We start from the raw sequence: 15,381 nt of genomic DNA on the forward strand, positions 1-15,381 counted from the left end.
CTTCCGAGTAGCCGGAATTACAGGCATGCGCTACCATGCCCCGCTGATTTTTTTTATTTAGTGTAGAGATGAGGTCTCGCCAAGTTGCCCTGGCTGGTCTCAAACCCGCAGACTCAGGCAATCCACTCACCTCAGCCTCCCAAAGGCGTGGGATTACAGGCTGAGCCACCGAGCCCTGCTTAATTTACAATTTAAATTTCAATAATATTTTAATCCCTATTTATGCCTTTCAACTTATTTTTTTCTAATTAAAATGCTCTTTCTCTTGTTTTCTTCAAAAGTGAAAAACTCAAAGCTAATTTCCAAGAATGTTGGTGTATTCTCTGTTTTGCATCTAAGACAGTGCAGTGCATACAATGTTTTGCCTTGTGTTATATTATTCTGATGTTTTTCTTTCTTTAAATAGAAATTCTGTACCACCAACTAATTCAAGAAGACAATAAATTTTAAGATACATACTTAATAATGATTTGGAATGCTTTCCAAAACAACTAATAAGATCTCTTATAATGTACTATGTGCACAAATTATGTTGCTGGCCAACTGGACTTTGGGCAGGAGCTAACTCTATAATTCAATGTAGCTGACACTCATCAAAACATTCTGAAATCCCCAACACCCCACTCGGCACTTCTACAAGGCTTTTTGCAATCAGTGATTCTTTGCCAATCTTACTAGCTGGCAGTCATTGATGATGGTTGTCTATTATAATACTGGGGTGCAGTATAGAGAAGAAGGTGAGATTGAATTGAGGAGGGGTTGTGGAACAGCATAGGGCACAGGAAGGGCAAAATGTCATTTTCGGTCAGGTATTTGAATAGTAGCATTGCCCAGCTTCATCACTGTCAATCCAAAAATCAACACCAAATAAGTGACAAGATGGGCTCTTATTTTTGCCTTCCTGAATCTTAACAACAAATATTCATCAAAATGTCTCCTCAAGGCAACAGAAGAAATAATATCTCTTGGTTTGATTTATTTCATGTTTTATTGATTTTAAATTTTTCAATTTATTCTATTTTCATAAACACAAATAAAGAGTGCTACAATGTGATAATTTTGAGCATTGAGAGATTTTTTAAAAAGATAATCATGTTAAGGTTGGACACAATAAACAAAACTGTAAAGAACTTCCAATTTGAAACCATAATTAGGAAATTATTTTATTAACATATATCAATTATCATCTACACATTTAAGAGCTCAGTAGCAATCATCTTCCTCTAAGATAATATTATGAAACAATTACACAGATTATAGAATAAGGAAACTACAGATTAAAGTTATTTTTAGGCATTAAGACAGTTTAGTAATAAGAATCTCACTTTGCATACTAGTCTTTCCACTTCGTTGATTTGAATATATGAACCATAAAACACCACTAATATCAGCTTTAATGTGTGTTTTCTTCTGATGAGTTGAAATAAAATATTTTCCATCATACATTTTGTTGGTTTATGGATGCTGTTAGTGAAAGGATGACATAACAGCATTTTTATAAAGCAACTACACATGGACTGGAATTTTTAGGCCACAACTTACAAATCTATGTTTTCTTTATTGATTGACAGTTTAAGCCTCATTACCATTTTTATCTCAATCAACTTAAAAGATTTACAGGTTTGAAATGCAATAAATATGCAAAAAAAGATGGGAGAGACCAATTAATAAATGCATGTCCAAATCTGTTTAGTTATCTTTAGTTAAATATTCTAATAAAAGGTAGGAAAAAAAAAGAAAAAAAACTGAAGTTCACTGGATCCAGTTGCACAGCAATAGCTATGGAAAGTCACTGGAGAACTATGAATTTAGCTTTGTGAAAAAACTCCTAGACTCAGGGGACTCCAAGACCTGGGAACACTAAGTGTAAATATAGCATTTTGCAAATAGTATTTACTAAGACATAACATTAAGACTTTAATAAAATGGCTTGTAATTTTAGAAAATATGTTACTATGACAAAATGTTAAGTTTGAGCTTTGAAAATGTATTGTAAATTACAATTTAAAGGCACTTTAAAATAATAGAATATTTTTACGTTAGTAGAATGTTAATGAACCAGAATTAGAACCTACCTTTATAAATGCTAAGGGTAATAAACATCTGAATAAAACATTAAAAATAAAACATCCAATTCATTAAACTGATAATTATTTAAACTCATATTTCATTTCAATTTAAACTGAATATATTTTTATCACTACATATTTAAGATAATTTAAAATTTTTTTAAAAAATGCCATTTCATTTATTTTGAATCACTTTAGTCATTTATCTGTGAAATATCCAAATATAATAATCTCGTAAAATAGTTTATTTATATATTCGTTATTCATCAACACTACATTAAGGAATATTAACAAAGCATAGTTACATTATCTTATATATATGTATGGCATTAAAATTTATTATTGGTAACAAAAGTCATCTTAAAAATACGTGTTATAAAACATTAAGAAAGAAATTAGATATGCAAATTCCTTTACGGCGGTTCAAGAATTAATTTGCTGGAGGTCATTCCACATGAACAAAGGAAAAACTGCAAAACTATTTTACAGATTGGAAATAAGATAACTTCATCAGAAAACAAAATTGTGTAATATGCATAATAAAACAAATTAAAGACAGTACTCTAAAACCTTGTATCCCATTGGTAACATGACCAGATATCCAGACTTCATGAAAACAAATGGATTGCCATGTGTTTTGAATGCTGAAGCGTGAAGGATTAGTTGGAAGTTTTCACCTTCTTTTTGCCACTTCCCCATCCGCCACTGAGTTGTACAGGATTGTCACGGAATGAAATACGCTCTTTTTTGGAAATCCTTGTATCTGCTGTCATTGGTGCAAGTACTCCCTTAATTGAACAACCTAGATGTAATATTAAATACACACTTTCACTTAATATGATCCAAGTAAAATTATATTTTAAATCAAGAATTATATTCAAGTCAACAACATGCATTTGAAAATTCTGGAATCATCTAGCTTAGTTTGTTTTTATTTGAATACATTGTGTTTAGTTTAATCATAAGAAATTAACTAAAAAATTTCAATAAATATGACAATTTCCTTCTATCTACAGATTTAAATGTTCATGGGGTTTCAAAACTATGAAATGATAAAACTTAGTTTTTAAGTATTGATATTTGCTTACAAGTTCATAAATGGCATAAAGCTTTATAATTGTTTATATTTTTATATATACTATATGTTTACACTTGTCTGAGAACTAGTCCTATTGAATTAAGGACTTCTTCAGAAAAATGGGTTCTTGGTAAAATGGAACATATATTAGACCTAGGATCTCAAGACATACATGTTTTACTTTGGCTGCATAAAAGACAGCATTGTGTTTCTGGACAGGTCCTAGTCTTTCTGGACCTTAGTTTCATAAATGAGAGATAAAATACATGCATTACAGAGTTATTCGGAAGATTGACCTTCTGATTATATTGTAATGGTAGTAAGATCTGTCAGAATGCTTTCTACACAGGTGCTATAACTTGGAAGAAATTATTATTTAAACTTAACACGTTCAAAACTATCCTTGGAAAAATAACAAATACTATTAGGGGTTAAAAACAATAGTCTTTAGAATGGGTAGTAGATTAGGACTGTTTTACTCAGAAAGACCCCAAGATTCCATATAGATAATACTATTAAAGAATTATGGTCATCTGCTTTAAATCTCCTGAGGATTAAGCAGAAGCACAGGCCTGTGTCTCTGGGGAAAGGGTTTGAAAAGCAACAGAGTGAAGCATCCTGGGGCTTCCTCAGTACTGGCTTGAGGCAAAGGTTCTCTATTGTGATGCTTTTGTGCTTAAATAAGTATAGGAGGAAAAATCTACTGTTTTCTTGCGATTAATACTGTTCCAACTAAAATTTTAAATATTAAAAAATGTCCAAATTGAAGATTTGGCAAATATCGGATCATTTGAGAAAATCAATCTGTAATTTCAAATTTGATTCAACATGATGGTGAACATTGATTGTAAAAGTTCATTTTACAAGCTCCTTAAAAATCAGAGTATTGCTTTTTGGTCTTCACTTGCAAAATTGTGATTAGGAACACAAACATAAAGGAATTAATGAACACCCATGAAGGGAACATACTTTATCTTTATTCCACAAAAAGAACAGTGCTAAAAATCAGGAAAAAAGTTAAAAGCAACTGTTTTAAAAAAGAGCACGCAGGACTCAAAAGAGGCCAGTTCCTATGACTACAAGCACAATCTGTAATGGAGTTCGTCAAAACATAGCTCAGGAGTTTTGCAACCTTCACAGCGGGCACTCGTGAAGGCAATAACAGTAGTAGAGAGACTAACTAAGAGAGATGCCAACTGAAGTTGACTTCCATATGTGAGTCAGATTTATACCGCGTTAAGCTACTCCCAGTGAGTCAGTCATGCTTTGCAGAACTGCACGAAGCCACAGGATTATTACTAAGCATAAAAGCAAGAATGCCCTAGATGATAAACTAGTGACCTAAAAAGTGTTAAGAAAACTTTTAAAAATGTATCCTCCTTCTACTAAATATTTATATATTGGAAATAGCTAGTTCAATATTTTTCCCCAGATAATGGAATGGAATATCTACTTTGGTCTGTTAAAAAAAATAATGGTAATAGTAAACCCTAACCTCATGCCAGCAGTAAAAATTATTTGATGAATGCACTATCCTCTCTATACCAAGTACGTATTTATGATAACTTATTATAAAGGGAGAGTCCTGGGGTCAAGGATAGGGGAAGGGGAAGCAGAGTGTCAGAGAAATGAAGAGTTATTGGGACATCTTTATAATTCAGATATATTTCTTTGAGATAAAAATAGAGATCAATAAAAGTGTAGGCAAATATTCACAAATGACTAACACAAATATTTTGTTCCAATAAAGTCAAGTTTCTTTCCAAGCATTATTTAAGGTAATAACTAGAAATAAGTATGTATTGAATTGTAATAACATAGTGCATTATTGGTTAAGAACATTTTGATGAAACTATTCTAGTATAAAGAAATATTATTTAAGGTTATTAGTCTTAATATAGGCTTTTGCCAAAGATGACAAGTAACATGGAGGATTGTAGCACTTTTTTACAGTGTCTTGATATATTTATAGGTAATTTCACATGCTTCTAAAATAATTATTTCAGAATAAAATAGACTGAATTGCACTGAAGCATAGGTTTTCTTTAGACTAAACTCTTAACAGTGTTTCAACATTCTAAAGGATTCTTCTATTGCCTAAAAACTTTCCGCATGGGACCATTTTCTCCTAATACTAGTCTATTGTTTTTGCTCTGTTGAATCATAAATCTGTTTGTACTTATCCACAATGTAATGCTATGTTTTAAAAGTCAAGGTTGGAAAATTTTCACTGTTTAATATAATTCCTTCAACAAATAATAATTACAATTTAATTAACATATTATGTGATATTATAAGGTTGTTTTACAGCAATTATCAAGTATATTTTCACTAGTATAAAAATGCTTCAGAAATATGGTCTTAAAAACAGCAATACTTAAGTGAATATGCAGTGCTTTTGTCAAAACTATATTTTAGAAGAGATTAATAGCTTGAGGTTCATTGTTCTGCTATGTGTAAATAAACAATTTGAGTAGCAATCAATATTGCTTACTCTCTCATTGGATTTAGTGAGGTTTTTTTGTTATCATATAAATTCCCAAATCACTAAGTATATAGAAAATAAATTGAGGAGTAAAACAACACACTTCTGAAGGAATCACATATTGGCATTCATTTCAAAGTCATTACTTTGTCCAGCGATTACTGTAGAAATGAGAAAAGAAAATAAAAAAGCAATTTAATACAGTCAATGTATAATCATTCTAAAATTACTTATCCACATGAAAACAAAATAACAAGAGACTCTTGCCTCAAAAAATTGATATCAGAGCTAACCTACTGATGGACTCATGGAGCAAAAAACAAAATGTATGATTAATGGAACTTTGACAGTTTTTTCTATTTTCTGCAATTTATTGTTATAGATTTTATGTTTCTTTAACAACAATCTGCCACATATTTGTAGGTGAGCATAGAAGTGAACAAATGAGTCTCTTATATATGTGTTGAAATTATGTCTTGGTGAGTATGCTCTGTTTTTGAAGAAGTCATTTCTTTGCTACATAATCTATGTTCTGCTCAAGATTTGTTCTGGTCCTTTAAAAAAATATTTGTGTGTGTGTGTGTGTGTGTGAAATCCTTGGTTCTTTAACAGATGTCAAGGTCTGTATGTGCTGTGTTTTGATGAATAATTTAATATGTAAAATGCTTTGAATAACTCTCCTGGTATGTATTTTTTAAAAAACTGTTAAAGAGGTCAAAATAGAAATTGCATGATGTATAGTAATAGGTCATTTGATTTTCATCAATATACCCAAAACTGTGTGTCTGGATATACAACTTATTTCAAAGTTTTTCCTATATTTTATTTCTTAAAAGTAGATACTGTACAGTAAAGCGTGCTGAAGAAAATTTTCAACATTTTAATGAAAGTGACCAGAACTAACTTTTTAACAGCAAAGCAATTACATCAATATAAGTGATGTCAATGAATTACATTGACAACCTTTGGAGTTGAGGTGGATATTGCACTGGTCAAATAACAGTTGCTTTTTAAGAACATTGCTACATCTAATCTTGAATTATAATCATCATTTATAGTGGACTTAAGGTAGATAATTTAATGAATAAATATGTGAATAAAAATAGTAAATAGCAAACAGATTGTTTATGCTATGTTTGGATTTCCTAAATATAACATGTTGATTTTGCTTGGTTTTGAGATTGTTTTCCAATGTTTCAGTGAGTAAAAGTTTCCCTAAAAATTATAAAAATTAGTAAAATTTGTGTTTCTCAAAATCCTAATTGAACAAAGACCCAGTTTTTCTATGTATTTTAAATTTCAGAGACATAGTAATAAGAAAATCAGTTAAGTTTGGTACACCTGATAGTCATGAAAACATCTATAGTGTTATTGGTGTTCATAATCAAGATGCTTTTCATAAAATCAAAACATGTGTAACACTTCTTTTGGTCTACGTATATTTGTTTGGAAAAAAAACACAAGAATTGTAAAAGCTAATACATATAGGGTGGGGAATCTTATTTTGATAGATGTATAGATTTTTACACATATATTTTGTCTGCTTATATGACCTTTTATAATAGTTATCATGTATATTTGATATTTGAATTTTTGAGGTTGCCTTATAATGTGTATTGTTTTTCCAGATTTTATTTTTAACATACTAATGTGTTGACTTCCTCTTAACGATACCCTGTGACTGTGTTTGTACAGACAAAAATGGCTTGGTTGTGGTGCTAAAAATGGGGAGCTAACTATACTGTCTTTCTCCTCTAAATTCTGTGATTCTTATACTATTATTGGTCAATATTGTTTATACTTTTTTTTGGAAGTTTTTTTTTTCTCCTTTGGTGATTTGATTTGGTTATGAAATCTAAATTGATTTTGTGATTTGATTCAGAACTAGATTAACCATCCGTCATATGGCCTTTAAATAAATGAAAACCCTTCTTTCCATTTGTAACTATTTCTTGTAACACTGGTTATTGTGGTTTTCAGGCTTCCCACTAAAATAGTTAACTATTGGATAGTTAAACCTCAAAGTGGACTACATAATCAAAAGTGTAACCCAATAAGCAATCAAGAGCGAAATCTGACAATCTATAACCTTCATAGACCTATCATCTTCTACACATAGGTTTCTGAAAGGGTTCTGTAAATCAAGTCATATAAGTCCCGTATCTCTTGTCAGTTTGGGAAAGGTCTGTTTCCACACTTTCCAATCATTCTCTTTAGATCTGTTCAATTTTATTATATTTGTAACTGACAACAAATATTTGTAAAGTAAGGAACAATGGCGTAAATAATGCTAATAACTGAGAGCCTTTTAACACTCAATATGCATGTTCCTTTAAAACAAACAAGGTCTTATATATCACTATGTTTCAGCTTCTAATTATCTTCTCTCACACCTCATTTTCCCACATAATTAATTTTCCCAAAGTAAATTTTTAGTAAAATACACATTTTAAGTGAATCCCAACATGTATATTATTGAGCAGTTTCCTTTAGAATGTAAATTTAAAACTCAAATTAGATTTTCAAGATCACTTGGAGTCTTTGAAAGCTTTAATTTAAAAATCTTCCTTTAATTCATATATTCATTCAACACATATTTGTTTAGTGTCTGTTATGTGGAAAGTACTCTTTTATTTCTGTCTTTGAATGAAGCTTTCTGGTTAATTTTCTTCTGTGAGCCAAATAATATTAGTAACTGTCATACTATGCTTGCTTTCTATTTGACTCTGCTTTCTTAATTTCATCTTTACAGTCTTCATATGGAACTTGTATAAAATAAATACTTATTTCCACATTCCCAGATAGTGAAGACTTGTGGATAGATTTCCCAAAAATTGTTCATGGAAACTTTCATTATCCCTTTTCATGCTTATTAGTTCTTAGCAGGGAGACATTTGGCAACAATAAACATGACTAGCCTGAGGATTTATTATATTATTTCACTTCAGTTTCATTCACTTGACAAATGCATTTCACATTTGACCATACCCATTTATTTTTGCACATTAGCTAGTGTAAAAAATTGGTTTGAAAGAAAAATAACAATAGCAACAAGAATAAAACTTGGAGTAAAATAGTTTATTTAAGAAGGAAAATGATCATAAAGAAAAAGGGTAAGAACTAAAAGATTAAAGTTAGAAACATGATGCTTTAATCTATTATCAATAAAGCATGCATGAATCCTGTATTCAAAATTTTTTTTACAAAGAATAAATGTAGTGACATATGTACAACAAGCTCTCTTACATAAATACAGATGAAATTCGTCTTTTTCTGGATAATGTCAATTGCTATTGAAACCATCTACTGTCTTAGATCTGTAAACATTTTTCTGCGGTTACTAATAACTGTTATATTTAACTGTGCCTACAAACACTGTTGACTGTTTCATTAAACTGTCTTAGATCTTTGAAATGGACAGTAGCAGGTTTTAAACGACATTAAATCAATAACTATTTGTTGTATGTCTACTAAGAAGTATACTTTTTAAATAAATATGTGTTAGATGAGTCCACTAACAATTTAAACGTGATCTTGGTGTAATGGTATTAAATTTTCATTATTCAATTTTGCCTACTAGAATATTTTAAGTGTTAATGTGTTTGTTTAATTAATTGTCAAAGTTTAGGAACAAAATACAAGACCTAAGAAATCTATACATTATAAGTTTCTGGCCAAAAGTTTCAGTCCAAGAAAATGCAGACTTAATGACTTAAGCAATAACTAAAAGGAGTCTTAAAATGTGATTTTTTTTTTACATTGGTAGAGACCAACTCTTGCTGACCAAAATAATAATAATAATTCTGTGAGATGTGGCTATAACTTCTTTACTGATATGTTAATTTAAATTGAACAATTCAGCTAAAAAACAAAGGAGGATTTAGAAAAAACAGATTTCATTATGCATAGAAGACAAATTTCTTAGTCATAATTATTTATAAGAGCCTACATTTCTAGCCTAAAGACTTCTAAAACTTAGAAAATTGAGAAAAAGAATGTGGAATAATTCTTTCTTGACAATTTCAGACCTATGCTTTGTCTCAGTTTCACTCAAACACATTTTTCAGACTAAAATGCTGTGAATGAATAATATTAGCACTTCATTTGGTGCAAGTTGTTCACCTCTTTTTAAGAGAAAACAGTTGAGTTCAACTTTGAATCCAATTTTTGTAAAGATGTGCTTCAAACATACACTTGCAATTCAAATATGTACATACACAAAAATTATTTTATTCAGAAAGGAGTAATGTAATGCATGCATAAATATCCATTATCATTTTGTTGCCTACTAGCAATAAATGCACTCTTCACTGTATGCTTTAAAATAAAGGAATTCCTTTAAACATTGCTATCTTAAAATGAGAACAATGTTAAGGTTTCTCAGTAGAGGATTTTGGAGAGACATGGAAGTGACTTTGAAATGTAAGCTAAAAAAAAAATTGTCTGGTGTAGTAAGGGTAGGGTGGGACTTGCGGGTTTGAAGACCTCTGATGCAATCTCCCAGAGCTACAGGACCATAACAGGATCTCTCTGCAACCTTGCAGTTTAGGCTTGGCAGTAAACTGTAGGTGGGCCTCCCCACAGGGAAACCAAACCCTCTGCACCTGCTGCCCATAACAGGACCCAGTCTAATTTCATGCTAATGCTATGGATTGCTAATCACCTGCCTTCTCTCCTGCACTCTGGAGGGTTGCAATAATATTTGCTCAGTACTGCCAGACCAGATCTGGCATAGCCAAATCAGAAACTTCTCCGTTATGTAGTGACTGAACTATATCTTCTCCAATGAGGTCTAATGAGGTCTGAACCTCTTCCAAGTTTGTTCTTAGATGCTCTCCCTCAGCCTTAGGTTACCATGCAGAGTTGGCTAATATGTTTATAGCTGTTCCTTTATTATAGCTGATAATTTTTATATTAAGCTTTACCTACTACATGATATCTATCTCCTGATTGAACCCAGTCCACCAAAACCTATATTTATACAGATCATGAACTCCATGGTGGCGGGAAACACTGTGCTGTTGTTCAGCATTCTCTCCTTTGTGTAATGCACAGAACCTTCAAGGAGCACTCTATAAATATTTTTTTTAAAATATAGTTCATCTAGAAAGTAAAGAAAGAGAGAGAGAAAGGAGATTCACCTCTCCAAGGTAGAGGAGGGGGCCAAGGTCTAGGAAAGATGGTGGTGGCCACAGTTCAAAGAGCACATGGCTACACCTGAGTTTAGTAAAGCAATGGCTATAAATATTTTTGAATGAACAAATGACAGGATTGGCTTAATATAGGCTATATCTTTGGAAAGGTGCAACTTATGATTCGGTTGTTTGAAAAATTTATCTGGAATAAAACACCATACAAATAGATCATATTCCTTTAATGCTTATAAAAACCAGAATTTCTGACAGTGTTTTAAAGTTATGGTAGACACTGTTAGATATCTACCAAACTAGAATTTTCTATACTCCTTTGTCAGTAGAGCCTGTCTCCTACTATGGAGTAAGAAAATGTCAGATATTCTCTTTCCTAGCTCTTATGTATCTAAAGGATGACCATATTAATCCATCCATTGATCCATCTATCTAATATATGTCAAAGGAAATTTTTCTAGGTACCTAGAATACTTCATTAAATTCTCTGTCTTCCTGAAACATTCTCTATAGGCGAGAAAAAAGGAAATATATTCTCTATAGGCAAGAATAAAGGAAACAATAAATATAAAATACTAGCATGCACTGTTGTTGACAATGGAATTTGAAAGAAAGACTGTTCAGGGTTTTAGAGAAAGATTTTCCTCCCTGATAGAGAAACTTCGAAATCCAATTTTCATGTCAATTGGATTCCACCATAGAGTTCTATTTACAATATATGACTACCTTACTTTAATATCTGTTACCATTTTTTAGTCTAAGTCTCATACACACAGTTTGCAGAGAAGTTCACAGAACGTTAAGTTTTTTTCTTGTTTTATAGAAGACAATATCCATTAAAAGGTAAAGGGATATGAATATATGATATAGAAGAGCAGCAAAAATGACTCATATATTCATTTATTCTCTTCATGAATACATACCTGACACATATAATTCATTTTTGTATTTTCTTAATGGCCTGTAGGCCTGTATTTTCTTAATGGCCAATGTAGCTAAGCACATTGTAGGCATGTGACTGCTTACTTCCATGATGTGTGGTTTGTATAATAAACCACAGTATATGTAATAGTATTTAATTCTTGAGTTCACTCAGTGCAAAATTACAAATGCATATCATATATATATCCCAGTTATTCACAAATTAGATATTAATTTAGTTGTGCATATATAAATATATACACACAGACACATATAAATACACAATATGCAATGCTTTTTGAGTGGCAAATTTAGAACTTATTGGAATGTGCTTATTCCACCTTAAATAAACCTCAGTGGTCATCTTTGGAATCTATGCTTGCTTTTTCTACTACCTTTAGCCTTTCAGTCTGTATAAAATATTAGACATAAACTATTTGCGATCTATTTCCTTTTGAAGTTTTGGTAATCAAAATTAATGACCTATAATTATTCCATCAATTTATTGGAGACAATATATAATGCTAGAACAGATTCCAAATGCTTTTCTTCATCTGATATTAGCTTCCTAAAACTATTTTCAGAAATCTTTATTTTTTACTCATTATTAGTAGGAAAGTTCAAGTCTTCCACTTTAATTTCGAACTTACCTAAAACAAGATTTTCTTTTTTAATTCATATTATTTTACGTTACTTCAGTATGGAACCTGTGGTCCACACAAATTCCTCAATGTTCCACCAATACGCGTTCATGTTTTGCCCTTTACCTTTGTGTAGATGGCTTTCTTTCATTTCTTTTCTTTTCTTTCTTTCTTTCTTTTTTTTTTTTTTTTTTTTTTTTGAGTTGCAGTCTCCCTCTGTTGCCCAGACTGGAGTGCAGTGGCCGCTCCCGGCCACCGCAGCCTCGACCTGCTGGGCTCCGGTGATCCTTCCGCCTCAGCCTTCTGAGTAGCTGGAACTACAGGCGCGCGCTCCCACGCTCGGCTAATTTTTTTGATTTATTGTAGAAATGAGGTCTCGCCAAGTTGCCCAGGTGGGTCTCGAACCCTTGGGCTCAGGCAATCCACTCACCTCAGCCTCCCAAGGCGGGGGATTACAGGCGGAGCCACCGAGCCCAGCTCACTCTTTTCTTAAATCTCACACTCATTCTAGGGGCAAATCAAGAAATTTTCCTTCCTCACATCAACGATATTAATTACTTCACTTCTGACCAATACTTTTTTCACGTTCAGAAAATTCAATACTATATTATAGGACTTTCTTTTCATTGGAAGTTTAGATTCAAAGAACTTGACTAAACTGATTATTCACTATATGGAGGTAATGTGAATTCCCATTTTTGTAAAAATGGAAAATATCTTGAAAAGTAGAGAGATAATCAGAAGGAGGCACCTGGAAACCATAAATGGGTATAGTGAGCATTAAGCATTCATTTAATAAATATCTCTGGAATGAATTAATGATACAAACTACATTAATTTATGTTCTAGTCTTTTACCAACAGAGCTATATGTTTTAGTTCAAGAAAGAATAAAAGGCATTATATCACTGAGTTTGAAATAAGAAAGATGTGTCCAAGTGATTTATTTCCCTTTTTAATTTTGTGTATGAAAAGTAAATTTGTTAAATTATTGAACCTGATTCATATTAGCTGTCAAAGAAAAATAACCATTATAAATTAGAACATACAATTAAAAGTAATTTATAAAGCTATTAATTGTTCTAACAATAAAATCATCATTGCAATAAATTATCAATACTTCTTAAAGTGTTAAATGGGGAAATTGAGAAAATAAAAGCCATTTAGAGAAATCAAATGTTTTGCCTAAATATTATTTAAATGAGGAAATTGGCATATCCATTTATGAACGACAATTTTTGAATGAGATTGTAATCTCTTTCATCTCTTTACAAAACATATGATGCTGTAAAAATCTAGCCAGGAGATGACTGCCTTGACCCCTTTTAAGGGAGCAGAAGACCTCAAAGAACAGGGATATAAAATTCTGGAAATTCTCGTTAAAAAAGACAGTATTGCCTGTGATAGCTGGCATGCTAAAAGTACGCTGGTTCTAATCTTATTTGACACACACAAAAGGAAGAATATTCTACTATGGAGTTGCATTTGAAAAAATGCAACAGGGGGCCAGAGATTCCCAGCACTTTGGGAAGCCAAGGCGAGAGGATTGCCTGAGCCCAGGAGTTCAAGACCAGCCTAGGCAACATAGCGAACCTCGTATCTACAAAAAATAAAATATATACAGCTGGGCATGGTGGCATGTGCCATAGTCCCAGCTACTCATGAGGCTGAGGCAGAAGGATTGTCTGAGACCAGAGGGCCAAGGTTTTTGTAAACAGTAATTGTGGTGCCACTGCACTCCAGCCTGGGTGAAGAACGAAGACCTTGACTCAAAAAAGAAAAAAAGAAAGAAAAAAAAAGCAACATGTTTATAAAACATATAACAACAAACAAAGAAGACAACAGATACTTTTCTTCAAGCATTTGTAATATGCTAGGCAATATATCTTATGCTTTACATATATTTTTACTCATTTCCCCCTTACTAAAAACTCGATGAGATAAACATTACAATCTCCATTTAACAGATGGCAAACTCATCTTAAGAAGCTAAATAATTTACCCAAAGTTATATGATTTATATGCAATGGAGACCTGAGATTTTAAACCTGAGTTTACCTGATTCCAAAGAATACATGTTACACTATTAATAACATTAAAAGATAAATATCTAGAAAAATTCAAAGGCTCAAAGAGAGTTTTACAGCTGCAGCCCATAAACTATTCACTAGGTTTGGTATGCAAAGGTAAAAGAAATAGTTTAGCTTTACAAGGTGATAAGTTTTGAGAGAGACAAAGAGAAAGAAAAAAAAGAGCTTTCAAAATACTAAAGTTGTAGCCAGGCTCGGTGGCTAGCCTGTAATCCCGTGCCTTTGGGAGGCTGAGGTGAGCGAATTGCCTGAGCCCGCGGGTTCGAGACCCGCCTGGGCAGCAAGACCTCATCTCTACAATAAATCAAAAAATCGGCCGGGCGTGGTAGCGCGTGCCTGTAATTCCGACTACTTGGAAGGCTGAGGCGGAAGGATCGCTGGAGCCCGGCAGGTCGAGGCTGCGGTGGCCGGGAGCGACCACTGCCCTCCAGTCTGGGCGACAGAGTGAGACTCCAACTCAAAAAAAAAAAAAAAAAAAAAAATTACTAAAGTTGTAAGTGGTCTTACCCAGGGCCATGGATGCCAAGAACCCAAGGACTTTGCAGGTTAAAAGATTTCTATAGAATAACAGACTAAGTCATGTATTTTAGTTAAGAAACTACTAAAAATAGGTTTCTAATAAGCTAAACCAATTAGACCATATGCCTAGATACTTGGCCCAATCTGTCAGCCCAACTGACTCTTCTTTTATGACTATGTGTAGGTGGTGATTATAAAGAACACTTATGCCAGGCTCGGTGGCTCAGCCTGTAATCCCGCGCCTTTGGGAGGCTGAGGTGAGTGGATTGTCTGAGCCCACGAGTTCGAGACCCGTCTGGGCAACTTGGCGAGACCTCATCTCTACAATAAATCAAAAAATTAGCTGGGCATAGTAACGCGCACTTGTAGTTCCAGCTACTTGGAAAGCTGAGGCGGAAGGATCGCCGGAGCCCAGCAGGTCGAGGCTGCGGT

General features: G+C 32.7%; 1 protein-coding gene across 1 annotated transcript in view; it reads right to left on the reverse strand.

The window, feature by feature from the left end:
• Positions 1 to 2,694: 2,694 nt before the first annotated feature.
• The window catches only part of LOC103259311 (leucine-rich repeat and IQ domain-containing protein 1), a 35,908-nt gene continuing 23,221 nt past the window's right edge, over positions 2,695 to 15,381 (reverse strand). The window contains exon 5 of the mRNA XM_021711804.1: positions 2,695 to 2,871. Within this exon, the coding sequence (XP_021567479.1) occupies positions 2,729 to 2,871 (143 nt within the window). The 3' untranslated portion in view covers positions 2,695 to 2,728. The remainder of the gene's footprint in view (positions 2,872 to 15,381) is intronic.

Source organism: Carlito syrichta, unplaced genomic scaffold (genome assembly GCF_000164805.1).
Source record: "Carlito syrichta isolate Samal-C Ts95f unplaced genomic scaffold, Tarsius_syrichta-2.0.1 Scaffold302592, whole genome shotgun sequence".
Taxonomy (NCBI): domain Eukaryota; kingdom Metazoa; phylum Chordata; class Mammalia; order Primates; family Tarsiidae; genus Carlito; species Carlito syrichta.